We start from the raw sequence: 19089 nt of genomic DNA on the forward strand, positions 1-19089 counted from the left end.
GCTTGTGAAAAATGTGCACCTCATTTGTGTGCTCTGTTGCACTAATTAAGCATACGTATTAAGCACGTAGTTATGCATTTATGTTTTAGATAATCAGTGTTTGTTCAAATGTGCATGTATTATTTACTCATACCTACACATGAACACATTTTAATATTTCTACATACTTTACAAATATCTAATCCAATTTATCTTTTGTAGGCCGCATTAGCTCCCCTAAAAATGGCATTGGGAGACGCTGTAGAGAGATCTGTAAATCTGCACAAGTTTAGCACTGGTGTTTTTTGGTTTAACTTGGAATTCCTAAATTGTCGAGTGCATTTTATTCTCTGCAAATTATTTTTTGGATTCTTCCCTGTCACACTGCCAGAGTACACACCACTGTCAATCTGAGTACAAACCACATTTTCCCTGTTTGAATAAATGGCTTATAATTGCATCTTCACACTGTCTCCTGGTTTCTGCAGCTAAGCCTCATTAGTATGACATTATGACACAGAAAACACACAACAAACAGTGTAAGGAAATTATTTCTCATATTACTGTAGGATTTCCAAGATTTCTAATAGGAGACCTGTACAAAATATATTCACACCTTCCTTTCCCCGAGGTACAACTGGTCTTAGGCCTATTGTACTTTGAGTTTCCCTCAGTACAGTAAAAAAATTTCAAAGTTGATCTTTTTCTGAAAGCAAACAGATCTCCTTTTAAAAGTATTTTGTTTCCATGCACAGAAGTTTGTACTGCTCTGGGTAAAGTGTCAATAATAGAAGGTTTATGTCATAATCAAGTTATCAGGTTTTCAAGTAGTCAGCATTGAAACTGTGATTTAGACTATCGTTTGAAATTTTTGCTTTGAGATTAAAGCCCTCTGAAGGCAGGATATTAGTACACCTTGAGTTTTCATTCAAAACCCTGTGCAACCTTGGTATATGGAAAAAGGGGTTAGGTAGGAGAAATGTTCAGCATATATAATGGACCGTATTTTTAATCACATCTGCTCTATGCTACAGTACAGTTTTCTCTAATCTCTTTTTGGTTATTAAACAGAAAAAGACGTATCAGTGCATCAAGTGCCAGATGACCTTTGAGAATGAAAGAGAGATACAAATCCATGTTGCAAACCATATGATTGGTAAGAAACTTTTTAAACCAGGCCTCTCATGGGCTGCTTGTTTTTGTTACTCTTCTTGAAATTCACTATTCTAATCATTTGTTAATATTCATGCTGGTTTTTTTAAACTTTGAGGGCAAATGGTTTAGATGTAATGATTGTTCATTTCAAAGCTTTTTAAATGTGTGGTTGTAAAAGTGTTACTGCTGAGCTTTTTCTACCCTTTTGAATCCTCTTGTAGCATTTTCACTTATATTAAAATCAAACTTTTGACAATATCTTACATTTTATAGCATAAATTTTCCTCTTTCCATATAAAAAGTACTTGCCAGTTGTCAACCACTTAGGAGCAATTATGCTTCAATTTTGTATGTCATGACATTGAATAGATTTAATGGCTCACATTTTCCCAGTTAAATGTGATGAATTCCTGAGGCACATCGTCAAAACAAAATGCTTAAAAAGTTTTTTCAGTGCTTTTTTTTTTTTTTCAAACAGTTCTGGACTTTAGAAGGTTCAACTTTTCAGATGTTCAATTTTTTGTAAAGCAATACCTTGCTGAGATCCCTAGCATAACAAGCTGCAGCCAAGTGTTATTGTAGTCTGAAGGGCTGTATTTCTATTGCAGCTGTATGGTCATTTTCTGACAATTGCAAAGAAGTATTTTTTTCCTATCTGTACAGATGTTATAAATATATGTGATGGCCCAAGAGATCAGTTTATTTTGATGCATAGATGACAAAGGAGTTTCTTATACATGTCACTCCAGGCATATGTTGTAAGAGATCCTTCAAGGACCCTACAGTGCACTTTATGCGTCCCATATGTTCATGTGCAGCATTTATCTTAGATAAGCACAATGGTTTTCCTAGAACAATTTTACATTTAGGAGGCTATTCTCCTCTCAATGCAAGTATGTAACTCCCATTATCATTAATGTGAATTATGCACAAATATTGAAGGGAGAATTAAAGACTGACACAAAGATTAAAAAAACCTCTTTATAAATGCAAGATATACACTGTCAGTCACAAGAATTTCCATAGTAGTGCTAGGCAAGAGTTTCAAGTCTGTCAAATAGAAGGTAAAGATATCTAAGAATGTTAGCTTTTGTACCAGGTGTTAATGTAATCTCTTGTTTGCAGACTTGAAGGGTGAGATCCTTGCTAATTGGACCACAGTGATCTTAAAGTCTTACCTGCTTCCTCCCCCGTCCCCCTACTTTTTGTTAAGAAACCTGAAAGAGAGGTCTCCTTCGGAAAGCTGATATGTACTTTTAACTTAAGACGTAAAACAGAGGTTGATAATCAGTGATCTAAAACTATGTAGTGTATGGGATTCTGCTATAAGTGTACTGTTTGATTACAGATGGAACTGTTTTATGCTATTTGAAATAAGTAACTTCTTCCTTTAACTTACACACACATAATGTACACTTCATACATTAATTATTGTACCACCAAATTTCTGCTGTCTGCAGTAATACCTTGATTGTATATATGGTAAAGCTTGAATTCCAATACCAGAAGTATTGGAAACTGTAGCATTGGTAGAGTACATGTGGAGCTGAGAAAAGTGTAGTGCCTCTCTCTGGGAGGGCTGCAAATGTCAGTTCCTCAGAATTGTAAATAAGTTACAGTGCAAACTTCAGAAGACTGTAGAAAACTACAGGTACATAGTCCCGGTATGGGTAACGGATTTCAGTTCCGTAGGACTAAGCTGTGGTAAATACTAGAGTGTGCCAAGGCACAAATTGTATATCGCATCCGATATCAAAGGGCCACATGCTTCCCTCCCTTGAAAAACCTATAGGCTGGGAGTGACTCGGAGGAGCTCCACAAGGTTCAGCTCACAACTGTCTTTCAGTTGGGTTTAGAAAATCAGAGAAGGGTTGAAGAATAGAAACTTGGATGGGAAACCAATCTTCTCTCAGGCCCTGTAGATCCTGAGCAACTCCACAACACTCTGTGGCCCCATCTCACCCAGGAAGCAGAGTTGACTTAGGGACTGTTCTACCAGTGAGTTTACCTTCAAGGATATTGAAGGTATGGGGAGAGCAGTTATAGCTCATTCCACCACCAGGGACTCCTGCATATGTTTTTAATGCTAATCCAGTATTTCAGAGGCATGAATATCATGGATAGTATTGCTCCTCTGGTCTGCTCATAGCCCACCTACTCCAAAGTTTGCACAGCCTGTGTTGTGCCTGTCCTATGGGCGAGGAGCCCTAACAATGCTTGTTTCACTCCCCTTCATATACTATAGCAGAGGAGGGCATATAGCTCCTTATTATTAAGGTAGCTTTACTTATAATAAAGGTAATGGGTTAAAGAGTTTTTCATTTTACAAATCTAGCCCAGATTGGTGGTGATGGAAGGATAGTTACCGTTCAGTAGCCTCTGAGAAGTGAGTTGGAGGTCTTGCTTGAATTCCAGTGGACCAAAGTCCATATTACAAAAATCACCACCATGAATTGTAACTTATTCAGAGCCCTGACAGAGAAATTAGGGATTTAAATTGGCAAGGAGAGTGCCCATCATAGCCTCCAAGTCAGGATGGAGGCATACTGGTGCAGTAGTGTGCCAGGGAAGCTTGCATTGCTGCGGCCCATGGTGCGTGTGCCCAGTGAGTAGAGGGGCTCAGTCACTAGATCTGACAGTCCAACATCTTTCAGCGGCACTAACTTTTTTTCATACTCTCACGCACACAAAATAAATGAAAAGTGGCTTTCTAAACTCATACTTTATTCTTTTCAAATAATAGTCAACAAAACGATCTCTGCCTTGTAATGCAAGACACCTCCGTAGCATGGTTAGATAATTACGTGATCACATCTTACAATTTAGTTTTTAAACAGTGCCAAGTATTTCATCCTGTTAACTGGGCTTATCTCCCTCTTCTGCTTCTTGGCTGTCTACTCAGGAGTTAGAGGCCCTGGTTGTAATTCAGTAGAGTAGGTTGAAATTTTCAAAGTAGTATGGAGGAAATTTTCAACACTACTCCCACGCACTGCTTTGAAAAATTACCCTTCTGCACTCTAGCCCTTCATATCCTGTACCCAGCCACAGAAGCATATTGAGTCCCATGCAGAGTCCCTGGTGACTGAACAGACTGGATACATCCCTGGAGCAGGTATATGGTAGATGCTTTGTTTTATTTTAAGCTATGAGCTGTAGGAAGGTTTTTAGCCACAGAGTCAGGCCCCTTTCGTCATGATTAGTTAGGAAGGGGTCTGGGGTTTTTGGGGTGGAATTTTTAGAGAGCAGAAGGTCTTTGAAACATTCCACTGATTGGTGCTCCTTTGAAACATTTCTGTCCACAGAGAGAGGGGATTCCCCCTTTGAAACATTTGCCAGCATTGGGGAGTCTACCCAGGAGTATATCAAAAAATGTCTGTAGTTCTTGCAGTCTCTGTACTCCTTACCTCCTGTTGTGCTGACCTGACCATGTTTCAAGTGTTTCCTCTATTCCCCCACCAACCACTGCCTCTGATGTGCAGTCTCTATTAGATGCCTAGGAGGATGGCATGCTAAGCAACTGGCTCCACCGGTGGGGGAAGAGAACATCCATGACAACAGCAAAAATCACAGAAAGCTCTTAATAGATCTTTCTCCTACGGCTGAGGGAGGAGTAGGACACTTGAATATTCAATAATTTGGCCACTGATAGGTCCTTGTGCCACGTTTGAGGCAAAGCATTCCCTCTAGATTTGTCTCTCATTTATTTATTTATTTATTTGTTTATTTTGGATTTTTACTAGTCTAAGATAAGGTGTCCAGTCAACATATTAATTTTTTATAAGTACACACACAAATATACAGACCAATCATCTCTGTATATTCTTCCCAGCCCCTCCCAATCAGTTACGTGTATGATGATCAGCATTCTTCTGGCAAACTATTTTGAGAGCCATAGAGTATAACAATGGGCAGATTATTGTAAACTAGGATGGTCTCCAGAACCTGTACTTAATTTGTGTTGGGGAATACATAAAGCAGGAGGCCCAGTTTATTCATTTTACAGCTGTAGGGGACAATAGTGGCAGTTGTATTGAAATAGCTTTGTGGTCTGTATCTTGGACTGCTTTATAGATTAGGGCTTGTCTACACTTACTGGGGGATCGATGTGTGGCAATAGATGCATCGGCGGTCGATTTAGCAGGTCTAGTGAAGACCCACTAAATTGACCGCAGATCACTCTCCCATCAACTCCTGAACTCCACCTGAATGAGAAGCACAAGGGGGGGTTGACAGGAGAGCGTCTCCCGTTGACATAGTGTAGTGTGGACCCCGCAGTAAGTAGATATAAGTACGCTGACTTCAGCTACGTTATTCATAGAGCTGAAGTTGCGTAACTTAGATTGATCTCCCCCCGTAGTGTAGACAAGGCCTTAGCATCCTCTGGCTTGGATGATGGGGAACTACCAAATTACCTAATTGTAATGATGAACGAGGCAAAAAGAAATTTCAGTGCAAAAAACAAATGGATGTTGCTGAGCAATGAGCTGCAGTGTGTTTTTAATGATATTTTTGATTCAGATAACACAGGATCCCAAACATCTGTATAACCTAATCTGTGATAAAATGCCACTGATCCCTCCTGAATATTGTGTTTCAAGTTGTGGAATTGTTTTGCCAGAAACACAGACACATACAGAATGTATATCATCTACATTTTTTCTGTAAATTGACACAAGTATTCTAAATAAAACCATGACCAAAAATAAGAATAATTAGTGTAACAAATTTGAAGCCAAACCTAAAGAACTCGGATAATGCACAGACTTTAAAAGGCAGCAGTGTGAGGAAAGTTGTTTTCACATGTAAAAGAGCTATTAATTGATAGACCACTAAATCACAGAGATAACATCAAGAAAGCAGTTAAAAGATTTGAGATTTCACAGTCAGAATGTATCTAAGAACCTTTATGAGCATGAATCTCTTTGTTATAGTTTTCATTGATTCAGCTAATAACATAACTGTCCAACCCAGGTATTTGTATGGATGTAAAGCTAGTTATGGTTTTATACTGCTGCCCATCACTGTGCTATCTGAGTATATGTATTCATTGTTAATTCAAAGTGGATCCAGATACAGAGCTTACCACACTTTACAAATGGCATCTGCATGGGTGGAAGTATTTGCCATATGCATTTCCTTCTAGGATACAAAGACATTTCTATTGTTAGGGCCTGATCCTGGGAAGTGCTGAGTCCTCTCAACTCTCATTGACTTGGGAGCTGAGGATAGTCAGCAATTTCAGAATAGAGATCTTAATACAATAATGTATGTTAAAGGAAGGCATTAATTCTGTTTAAATGTTCTATTTTTCTTATGCACTGTCAGTTAAACATGCGGCTTGAATTCTCAGTTATTTAAATTTGCAAAATTTTGAAAGGTGCTTCTTGGTAAACAAAATTCCTTTCCATCCAGTCATGACATTGTGTCAAATGACTGAGACAAAACTGTCTGATTCTTGAGCGGGAAACCCTGCAGGCCTTTGGCCAAGTATTCGGATTTGTCTACACTTACAGTGCTGCAGCAGCACAGCTGCAATGCTAAGTGAAGATGCTTCCTACAATGAAAGGAGAGCCTGTCCCGTCGGCGTAGGGACTTCACCTCTCCAAGAGGCAGTAGCTATGTTGATGGGAGAAGCCCTCCCATCTACACCAGATGTTGGCGTTAGGTCTGTATAACTGTATTGCTCAGGGGTGTGGATTTTCCACACCTGTGAGCAACGTAGTTATACCAGCATAGGTTTGTAGTGTAGCCCAGTGCTGAATTAAAATGTATACATGGTAGCAATGATGATAACACTGGAACACAGTGTCTTTGTAATAGCTTTCAAGTGTTAAGGCAAATAAAAAATGTGCCAGATTGTTTCTGAAGCATTAAATGCAAATGATCAATGATAACATATTTCTGGACTTAGCGGTTGAATGTGTGAATTATTTATGAACACATTAAGAATTCAAAATATATTTGTAAAACTTGCATATTTTAAAGCATATTTTAAGTGTTGCTCTTTTAATGCACAGTTGCAAGCACAACCCTTATACATTAATGTAGTATTTGCTTTAAACATCTAATTCTTTGTGGATTTCTTTTAATTAATAAGTAGTACTGGAATCACACTTTAAGGTAGCTGTCTACTATTTAAAGTTGGTTTTAGAAAGGAAAAACTGGTATACAAACCTTTATGAGCTACATGCATTCTGTTTAGAAATGCGTATTTGGGCCTTGATTCTCATTTGTGCTTTGCCTATATAAACCTCTGGGTGTGCATGGAATACTGTTGCCCTAAGTGGGGCTCTATGCCTGTGTAGGCATCTGTCTGCATGGAACTTGTTGCAGGATTGAGAGTCTTAGAATGCAATATGTATTATATCTATAAGCCTAAATGTAATTGTTGGCCTACCTAAAGCGCTTGTTTTGAGTTTTACATTAGTTCTCTGTTATTGTTAAATAATGATTCATGTAGATACTTAAATAACACAGTGGTGAGCGTGATACATATGTATTAGGAGGATATAGCACTGTAAATGTACACAACTGATAATTAAACTACAGTATTAATAGTTAATAGTGTAGTTTCATTCAGGGCCAGAGCTCAAACTCCCGTTGACTTTAGCAGGAAATGTCGGGCCCTAATAGAATCCAATAGCTAGTTGGCTTCCTATTTTAAAATGGTCTTCATAATTGTACATTTTAGCCCTCTCTTTTTTCTGCCACATGGAAAATTTGTTGCCAGAAATACTAATAGCTTTGTCATCCAGATACACAGTGTAGCTATGTTTCAGAGTAGCAGCCGTGTTAGTCTGTATTCGCAAAAGAAAAGGAGTACTTGTGGCACCTTAGAGACTAATAAATTTATTTGAGCATAAGCTTTCGTGAGCTATAGCCCACATCATCGGAATTAAGCTATGGTCTCTTACAATTGTTATCTATGCATATTTGTCCCTAGAAATTACTCTATTTCATGAAAATGTATTTTGTTTTGCTTGTTTATCTACCAGGAAAGAAATAGCGTTTTCCTTAATATATTCATTCGTATTTTCCTTTTGCATTTTTTCGTTTCATTTACACCTTGCATAATAGTAGTTCAGTTTTCACTGACATTTTTATAGCTGCTATGACAACATTCCTGTTTTGCATGATACATGCATAATCGTCTGTGATCACAGTTTTATATTGCTTTCATTCTCTCTTAACCATGTTAAGAATCCTTTTTGCCCTTCAACCCAATTTTCATATGCAGTTATGATTAAACTCGTTTAAACATTTTCCTGGTAGTTTCATATTTATTCATAAAGAGGAGCAGTTGATAAAACACCTTTTCTGTAATCAGTCTGAGTTTTAAGTCTGATGTGTCTTCAAAGTTATCATTAGCAAGCATCTCAATCAATTCACAGTCTTTCAACATCTGTTAACTAGTGTGGCAAAAATGTCTCTTTCCAGTAAACTTTCATGTGTGTAAACTGTGATATTTTGATGCTGTAACTTGTTCTTCACTTTAGTGGTATTGTTAACCTTGAAAATTATTGTATTTTCAAAAACAACAACAACAACCCTCCCCCCAAATCAAAAAAAAAACCCCAGAATTGTATTTAGCAGTCTGCAGAGATACTTTCTGCCTGCTTCTTGGATTATTTGTACATGTGTGGGCAAATATCTATGAATATAAGTGCACACAGTCTTCACAGAGTCCCTCTCCACCAACCCTGAAGTTGGAAAAGAAGGTAAGTTCTCACCATATGAAATTTTGGTTCTACCTATGGGTGGCAAAATTACTCAACTCTTTCCCACTATAAAGGTCAGCACCTCAGTTTCCAATCAGACCTTTCTACCTTTCTCCTGATTTAAAAAAAAAAACAAAGAATCAGAATCTTCCTATAAACAAAGCTCCATCATTTTCAGGTCTGTTCTTCAGACTTTTCTAGAGTGATGCTGCAAAGATATCTTTTGCTCTTTACATGAATTTGTTTATTTCCTCACATTTGAATCCTGCTGCTTTGAATTGTACAGAGTTTTGCCTTCAATGGCACCATTGCTTGCTTAAGAAATTAACCAATTTACTAAATAATTGAGGTCCTAAACAATAACAGAATGATTTCTTTAAAGCGTGGCATCTGACAGTATAATTGTATATGAGATATTTGATTTCCCTTGTCATGAAGGATTTCACTTTGAAGTTATATTTTCTCTATTAAAATGTTTTTCATATAGTTTTCTTTTTTATTAGGAAAGCTTATAGACTCTGCATCACTTTTGGATAAAGATGCTGAAAAGAACCAATTTTTTAGACTAAATTAAAACTGAATTAAACTTCATTATCTCTAAACAGTGAAGAAATTAAGAATTAAAGATAGCATTCATCAACAGGATGAATACTTAAAAAAAAACAAAAAAAACAACCCCTAAAACTTGACATTAGGTTCCCTTTAATCAGTTCGTGCTACCACTAATTGCATATGAGCAAGAATGATCTAATCAAAGGGGATAACCTCTTCCTGTGAGAAGCTTGTCATTTCTGTGGTCATAAAGTATGTAGAGAAGATTGTAGAGGTCCTAGAACAGCAGCAGTTGCATTCTCTCTTCGATATAAAGGAGCCATATTGTACACCATCACATCTACAGGTTCCACTGGTTGTTTATACTGTAATTCTATGTACAGCTTTTAAATCTTCTTTGTCCCTGTAGCTTTGTACCAATTCTGTCTTGAAATCTAGGTGTTTATGATGTTTTAACAGGCAGGTTGCTGTTAACAGACAACTAATGCTTTTTCTTGGAGAAAGAAGATTTCCCTGTTCTTCAAGTCTTGCCAAACCAGTGGTGCAGTTTTTAATGCCTTTTCGTCCAAAGCTGCAAGGAAATCAGCTACCATTTCTGTTTCTGCACTAGCAAGATATCTGGGCTTACCTAAAAACAAACAAACGGGGTGGGAGGCAAAGCAGTGCATATTTGGGAAAATTTAACATCTTTGGCCAAAGTTATAAAAAGTCCATGCACCATTCATTTTATCTCTTTGGGAAGGTGTGGACACTGTTCCAGTCTACCCTGTCATTGGACAGTGGGAAGAGAAAGTGCACAGTACTAGAAAGGTAGATCTAAGTCCCTTTCTTGCTAATAAGAACACTGATAAACAACACTTACTAATAAAAAACATGTCCGTGGTTTTAAGTACCTGCACTCACTGACTTCAGAGGGAGCTGCAAGTGCTCAGCACTTCTGATGATCAGGTCCAAAACGTTTCCTTCCTTCCTTCTCCTGTTATGGAAAACATCTGTATTTGAATAAGAGGGTTATCAAGTTATGTACACTGAAACTTGTCTGATCATCCAATGGACAAATCAGAATTTTTGCCTATTAGATATAGGTCCAAATTCATTTTCAATGTAACTCCATTTACTTCAAAGGGATACAGTTGGTGCATTGCCTTTAAATAAGGATCAAATTAAATGGCAGTGCAAATCTTGGGGAGACTTTAACCTGGTCCTTTAAGTGAAGAGACTGCCCATTACAAATGGTCATTAGAGCAAATTTCATTGATACAAGTCATACTTGATTAGCAAATCAGGTCAAGTATAATTTCCCTCTCCTTCCTGAGGGACAAAAATATTATTTTCATATCCTCCTGAGTAATCGGAGTACTTTCATTCTTTAGTGTAGAGAGAAACTTTTCAACAGCAAGAATTTCATGCACATTATTGTGACCTCTGAAGAGCATTTTAGTTCTTTTAAATTCTACTGTGTGTTTCAGTACACCTTTGACTCATCATTTTCTGTCAAGTTCTTGATGCAGAGAGAACCAATTGCCTCTGCGGTAGGTACCATACTTGTTTGGTCACTTACATTTTGGATTTTTGTAGCGGAAACTTTGTGGGTCAACTTATTAGTAATTTTGGCAACTTTCTGGCCTCTTTAAGGAATCAAGAAATCTCTAATTCATGTTCTTCTCTCTTTAGATTATTCCAGATTGAGATGTATGTATTGTTCTAGTTTTGAATTGGCACATTCAATTCCTTTAAATTTGCTTTACTAAAAAATTTATTTTTTGTGGCCCTGTCTCTAAGCAGGAAGGTTCTAACAATTGCCTCTGTGTCTTCAGTTGAACTTCGAGAGAGAAGATTTTAGTTTCATTATCAGACTTTCCTAAGGTAATATCAGATTTTAAATGAACCAGTAACTCTGTTGATCTATCATAATCAATCTACATTTCTTTAGAGACAGTTTTCATTCTTTGTCAGGCAAAACATTGACTCTTACCTTGGACTAATGATGCTATTTTACAACTCAAAAGCATTATTTGCCCTATTTTATTGGCTAGGGAAAGACACAATGCATCCAAATACTACAGTTTCCAGGTGGATCAAGGCCTATGCAAGAATACTTCGAACAATAGGATCTTGAGTCTCTCCATACTGCATGAAGCTTTATTCTGCTGGGAGTTGTAAGCAATTCTCAGATGGAATGTAACTTTTGGAAAATTAAAGAGTAGCAACTGAGTCAAACGTACATATTTTTCCTACCCGCCATAAACTTGTATTAACTTCTGCAGAAAATGCACTTTCAGTCATAGGATCTGTCAGATACTATAGTCATTTTAAGGTAGGGGACTATTGCCTGCTTCTATTGTCAATTACATTTCTATATGGTGAGGACTGAACTTCTTTTCCAACTCCTAGATTGGTGAAGAGGGGAGGTATGAAAAAGAATGATTACTTACTAGTAATGGTGTTTTTCATAGTCCTCCTCTTCACCAACACACTTTCTCCTGCCTACCCTGAATCTCTTTCCTCTTTGTTTTGTTGTGTTGCAATTAACCCATGCACTGGGGGTAAATGAGGTGCTGACCTCACAGGGAAGAGTTGAGTCTTTTTACCTCCTGTTTCCTGTAGGTGCAGCCCAAACCCCATATGGTGAGACGTTACCTTCTTTTCCAGCTCCTGCACTGGTGGCGAGGAGGACTATGAAAAATGTCACTGCAGGTAGGAAATAAAGTATACGCTGAACTTTATATATGTATAAACAGTTAGGTACTGTAGTAAATATAACCACACTCAGAAGTTAACCCTGCCTTTAGATGTGTTGTCTTGTATATGCTCACCGATACCTATCAAAGAATAAGATCAGTGGCTTTGAATATAATGTCGTTGTATAATTCTAAAACTAATTGTTGTAAAATTGTAAAAATTGTTGTTTTTCATTCAGTTATACCAGAGTAAATCCGTCGACTCTAGGTTTTACTCCAGAATAACCAAATGCAGTTTTGCTCCATGTGTTAGATGATCAGTATCAGCTAGTATCAACAGCATGTCATTTGTTACAGCTTGTTTTATTCATCCCATTGCTAGATCATCTACTCTGGCATTATTGATGTTAAACAAAACAACCATATTAACTTCAGCTCTAATCAGAAGATAAAGAAATCTACTGGGGGGAAAACCCTTTAAATTGTTGGGGGAAAGCTATCATTTTCAGACTTTAAAGGCAGCATCAGCTACCAAGTGAGAGCTGAAAATTTAATGACTTGATAGTTTCATTTAAAGTTGACACAATACTATCCCCCTCCCCAGTCCTTCCTTTGCTAAGTAAACATGCATGTGAGTGAATAAAGGCTAACACTAGTGACTGTATGTTTAATCAGACCAAATAACTTCTAGACAGATTTCAGCACGACACTGAGTAAGGGAGTCTTAAGCCTTAGTGTCACAATCATCAGCTGTCTAAAAATCAAAAGCTATGTGTGCTAAAAACACTTCAGCAAAAAATCTCAAGACTCCTAACACTTGCAGGTGTGCACATTGGGTTACATCGGATTTCATATCTGCCTGTGCGCCTTCTGTCTGGGCTGCTGTTAATGTAAGTTAGTTCTCACTGGTGAAACGCTGTTTGCATGCTGTTCCTCTCCGATCAGGTTTAATGTAATTTAGGGCTTGTTTCTTGTGTAGCAAGGCTGGAATTTCTTGTTTCAGTTGCTGTTTGCAGTGTGTGTTAGCTCAGCCTCTTACTCCTTTGCCAAGCTGGCAGAGCATGGGGGTTGACTTCCTGTGCAGATGATGTAAAAGTGATTCTGTGATTCTTCCTCTGCAGCCATTGGGAGATAAAAGCCAGGACAGTGGGGATTGTAAAGAGGGAGCCAAATTATATGTATAGTATTAAAGTGAGTGCATTTGTGGTTTTGCTGTTCTCCAGGGTTTTTCACAAGTAGAAAAACATGAATTAGCATTTTACATTTCCATATATTGACTGGCAAAATAGCCTCCTCTCAATTAAGACCTATAGCTTTTTGGGATATATGCAACAATTTTATAAAATATTTACAGCAAGATTTGCATTTTACACAGTATTACAATTTTTCTTGTGTTTTAGCAGAAAGGGCTGAGGCCTAAGAGAGGAAATGCATTCCATGTATCAAGAACAGAACTAAAACTGGATTGCTAGCATTCAGCAGTAGAAATGTCCAGGGTTGATTATTATTTCCAGTAATTTATAAGGTTGATTTTGCCAACCAGCTATTTGTTATATCCTCTTTAAGGACCATGTTCCCTATGCAGATCTATTATTTTCCCTTGAAAGCTGGCTTTGGAAGAGACTGTTTTTAGCTTTGTGTTAGACAGATAAGTAGAACATTCACTCCCCCCCCCCCCCCATGTAAATGTGTGCTGTAAAGAACATAGCTATTTCCTGGATAATTTGCAGTTGTATATTTTATGTTAATTTCACCGAAAATATTGCACCCCTGCCAGGTTTAGTAGGGGCTCACTGTGATATGAATAATTTCTAGCGAATCATTTTTTTTCTTCATTTAAGATTTGGCACCTTTTTAAGATTTTAATAATAGCAACAAGGAGGAAGATTCAGAACAAGTGAAACGTTAGAGCCAAAGAAACTCACGTTGAGCGCTAATGTAAAATAGCAAGAATAATTACATGGAAAACAGTTTCCACAGATGTTTTTCCTTGTAATGTAATAACTATTTACTAAACTGTTTATTTTAGGCCCTCGGTTTACAATAAAATATTTATACGTGCTCTGCTGTAATAAAAAAATATTGACAAAATACTATAGAGATTTTTTAAAAAGACAATTAGTATTTCTCTGTCTAGAAAGTGAACACAACAAAAGTTGTATGTGCCATTTTTCATGTACAGTATTTTGAGAGGTTTGGTAAAATAACTGTCACTAGCTGGAGTACTCACCTTGAACTAACAGATAAGAAATTGGTGTATATAAAAATTGAGCCACAACATATTGCAGAATACGAAGGCTAGCACTCTAAGGACTGAGGAGAAGTATGTCCCTTCCTTTTAATAGAAAAACATAATCTTGCCCTTGGAGTGTTAAATAATAAAGCTACCTCCCATAAAAGTAAAATCTGTCTATATTACGAACAAGATTAAAGTTTAAGATGATAAACCATAAATATTTTATAATCTTTGTATATAAATGCATATATGTATTAATACTCTAATACAATAAAGAATATTGGAATATTTAGACGTATTGCTTCATCTTGTCTGCACCAGATTTATAACATGATTAATTCAAAAGGTTATTAGCATACATTTACCCTGTGTATACATTTATGTACAGTGAATATATATTTATGCATGATAATATTAAAAAGCACTACAGAACCTAATAGGCTTGTATACATAAATATATAGCATAAATGAATCATGTTTTCAAACTTCCATGATCTTGCCTATTAAAACCTTTAACGTGTTAGTATTTCTTAATGTGTAATATCTTGCCTCCCTATTTCACCTTGAAGAAAAATGCTTTTTTCTTAGAAATGCTTTCCCATCCTTTAATTATCTAAAGCATATCATAAGATCAGTGGTCCACTGTATATAGAAAAGTAACTTTTTGTGGGGGAGGTGAGGAGGGCAAAAAACAAGTCCAAAACATCACCATCTCTTTGTGGAGTGAAGATGGGCCCCAAACATCCGTTTAGATCTAAACAGCACCAAACTTTGGAGAGAAATGGAATCCAAACTCAGAGTCAGATTTTGTGGTTGACTTTTAAAACAAACTTGGACACCACAATTTGGGGAACAGGAAGGATTCAAAATCTGGAACTCACTCCAAATTTGGCAGCTCACTCTCCATTTTCAAGTAGATCATTCCCTTACATTTCTGTCTTAGTATATGGGTGAACTTTAGAATTGGAGAAGAAGCTATATGGCTTGCAGAAGCCTTGTAAAATCATCTTGAACTTTAAAATATACTTGCTAGCCCTTTATCTTGGCCATTGTTGTTTATGAAAAAAATAAAGATACTTTATTGTCCTATTTAAAAATAATTCATTCTGGGTGAATGAGCAAGCAGAATTTTGTCAGGTTGTGTTACAGAGTGCACAAAAATAAATAGTGTAGAGCAGAAAACTGCAAGCTTGAGAACCAAAACTGAACAAAAGAGGGAGCTAAGAAATCTAAAATGCTCAGTTTTAAGACAGGATAATCATGGTTAACAGATATCTCCAAATTCTCTGTTTTGTTATAGACATTTTTTTCCATGGCTGTTTTATACACACACACCCCTATATATATGGGGTGTGTGTACCGGCATATTGTGCCATGCATCCTATATATGAAGATATCTCTCATTCTCCCACGTCCCTTCTCCCAAATATCTGCACTGGGGAATTTAATCAGAACTGCTTTGTAATAAGTGCATACTTACGATTTCTTAATAAGGTTATTTTTATCAGAGGAAAATAAATAATGCAATTGGCTAATCAGTGCAGTATTTTTAGTAGAGTAAAACAAAGTTTAGTTCTTGGCTGTTAGCCTTTTGGTACCTTCCTGCTCAAGAAATGTTGATACACGGAGGAATGTTGCCACGTTATGCAATTTTTTAAAAAATGCAACTCCTTTTGAGTCTTCAGGCAGCAGTAGGGTACAAAGTTAGTGTTAAAGCAAACAAAGGAATTTGAGCTTAGAAATCAGTATTACTGTGCACATACCAATTTTTTTCCCAAGGCCTCTGTTATTGTGTAAACTGATGATTTTGTTTTTAAATTATATTCTGAAAGGTGTTGACACCCAGAATTGTCTAGGAAGTACTTTAATACCTATGTAATATTAGTTTGCTAGTTCAAGAAGTGGAGTGGTTACCAGTGTGGCAGTTTTGGTTGGAGTTCACGATTGACCCCTTGTTGATTTCTGAGGTGCTGGAGGTATTAGTAAATTATTACATGTTTCCGAATTTGTAAATTTAGTTTAAATTAAAGTAAATTAGCCAATTTTCTTCCCCAGTATCTTTGTAAAGGCCATTTACTGTTTATCGCAGTAGAAGTCATTATCCTTGTCAGTGATTTTGGAAACGAAATACATCTTATTCAGCTGCATGGGTGTGAATCACCTATGTAATTGAGGGCAAAATTGGACCTTCTCTCTTTCTCTGAGATATCAACTTGCAGTGTAAGGGCTTGTCTACATGGGGAGTTATTCCTGATTACCTGTTCCTGAATAATTCCATGTGTGGACACACTTGTTCCAGAATAAGTTCCTTGTTCTGAATTAGTTTAATCCATTTATAAAGTATTAAACTAATTCAGAATAAGGCACTCTTCTTCTGGACTAAGAGCATCCACACATGGAGTTAATCAGGAATAGGTAACTCACTTTAAATTCAGAGTCTATTTTGGTCCAGATTAATTCCATGTGACAAGCCCTGAAATGTCATATTAAGGTATCTGTAGCTTCCTCTTAGGCACAGGTTAAAATTCTTCTCAGTAGATCTTGACTGGTATTTTGCACTCTCTCAGTGCATAGATCTCTCATTAACCTGAGTGGGAGTTTTGTGCTCGTACATAAAGCAGAAACGTGGGAGGTGAGATCCACCATGCAGCACCGAGTGGAGATTAGGAACTTGCCACTTAAATCAGACAACATTATCAATGTGCAGTGTGGAAAAATTGCACATAAGGGGTTGGATAAAGGAATATTGCAGGAAAACCCGTCTAAAAGAGGACTTTGTGGAAAGAATAGATTTTTCTGAAGGACTCGTGGCGTGAGTTATAATGGAGGCATTCTCATATAAAATTCACCTAGTATCCTTACCATACTTATGAACATAATGAATAAACTGGCAAACGGCATTATTTTAATAAACTGTTGGCTGTTAGCTCCTCTTACATTTTATCAGAAAATGAGTTCAGAGGAGTGGATTTTGCCGAAGAAGCGATCTCCAGTTTTCTCTTGGAACTATACTTCTAGAATTTGTAAAGGTTTATGTCTTTAACAACTCACATTTTCATTTTAGTTTTTCATTTGCTGCTGTGGATTTGTATTCATTTTGCAGCATTCACTGAAATTGATCCAGCCCTTTTATATAATTTGCCAGCATGAAATATTACTTCAAAGATAAGCTTTGTTATTAAATGCTTAATCTTGAACACTTGTCGTATTTGGTACGAATGATCTTTGAGAACCAGGCAAAGAGAAGTGTACTACTGTGGTTTTAAAGCGTCTGTAACTGGAAGAGCCCAAGTTAGTTTACAAAGGTTGGCCTCTCCTCAGTTTGCTATCGCAGCAGCTGGACTTCATTAAGCGCTAGCGTTAATTATTGGGAGACTGTTTGTTCCGTATGTGTGCAGAAACACTTGGGGTAACGCACAAAAAAAGGTCACCTTGAAATGGAAGCTTATAGGAAAAAAATAAAAAGGACCAGGTCTGCCACTGATTTCAAAACATTTCTTACTCCAAGCTGATTTCTGAAAATGAAGAGAGAACACTGCAGCATGGCCATAAGGAATTTTTTTAACTGCTTGGTATTTGTTTGACGGGGCTGAGGAGGGTGCTAGACTAATGTGCCCTGGATTAATGCAAGTGAAAGACATTAATGTTGTGTTTTCTGTAATTTGTGTGTGTGAATATTCCCTTTTTATCCTCTAGAGCTTTCAGGCCATGTACTGTATGGTTCGAGGAGGAGTTATTAATAACTGCATAAACTGTAAATAGATTCTGTGGAGAAAGCCTGTTAGGGGAAAACTGTTTAGGGGGATGAATGTCACAAAGAACAGCATGAAACACGTGGCAGCTTAAAACAAGTATTGCTTGGAACTGTTGTTTCTCAGAGCTGGTGACATTCAGGCAAAGTGGGCTAAATTCAGCTCTGACGAAAGCAGGTGTAATTATATCCAGCCCGGTGTGCTTTCACCCACTTGCATCAAAGCTCAGTTTAGTCCTGTATACCTGGATAATTGTTAAACAAAAATAAGGTGGGGAGCACCGAGGGAGAGGGAACGTGAGATTGGAGGAGAATTAGGTTACTACATTTCCTCCTTAATTCTTCATCAGGGCTGCTGCCTGTATTTTCTACAGAAAAATCAATGCATTCTGATTCTGTAATTTCCCATGGTGCCTCACTCAGAGCACAGTGTGCCATGGGAGGTGACATATCCGGTCATGGCAGCTTGAACTATTTTTCCAGTGAAAGAATTCATTGGAATTTCACAACCTTTGCATGCTTTTGTGAAAACACTCATTTGTGTTTGCGCCAACCCGCTAATGGCGGATGCCGGGGTTTGTGAATCCCACCTACATTCGGTGCTCGTTATGGCATGGAATGTGCCGTTAATAATGCATCTGTGAAACTCAGCTGTGAGGGAGCCAAGTAATTATCCCACCGTAGCGTTCTCTGCTTCAGTGTCATCACAACTGGGGCTTCATTAAAAGTCCTAACAGTAGAGATGTTGTGTGGTGCAGCCTGTATATATATTTTTTCATTTAAATTATCAGCAATGCCATGGCTCAGAGGTAATTTGACTTTTTGAAACCGTGGAGCCCCTGTGAATTTCCTTCCTCCTCTCCCTCTCGCTGCCGCACCAGCTGATCAGCCCCAGAAGAACAAAAGGTTTATCTGAAGCTATGAAGCATATATTCACCAGCTTCTGGCGTCGAGATAAAAAAAAATCAAAGTACTCCATTGAACATGTTAATACTGAGCAAAATGCACACAGCCAGA

The 19089-nt window shown here is 37.4% G+C and overlaps 1 protein-coding gene across 6 annotated transcripts in view; it reads left to right on the forward strand.

The window, feature by feature from the left end:
- The window catches only part of ZNF423 (zinc finger protein 423), a 335612-nt gene that overhangs the window by 216192 nt on the left and 100331 nt on the right, over window positions 1–19089 (forward strand). For 3 of the 6 annotated variants that reach the window (XM_074968639.1, XM_074968642.1, XM_074968643.1), the window contains 2 exons: window positions 1051–1135; window positions 12012–12101. In XM_074968639.1, coding sequence (XP_074824740.1) covers window positions 1051–1135; window positions 12012–12101 — 175 coding nt within the window. The remainder of the gene's footprint in view (window positions 1–1050; window positions 1136–12011; window positions 12102–19089) is intronic. The other 3 variants (XM_074968644.1, XM_074968645.1, XM_074968641.1) reach the window with 2 other exon arrangements.

Source organism: Natator depressus, chromosome 12, assembly GCF_965152275.1.
Source record: "Natator depressus isolate rNatDep1 chromosome 12, rNatDep2.hap1, whole genome shotgun sequence".
Classification (NCBI taxonomy): Eukaryota; Metazoa; Chordata; order Testudines; family Cheloniidae; genus Natator; species Natator depressus.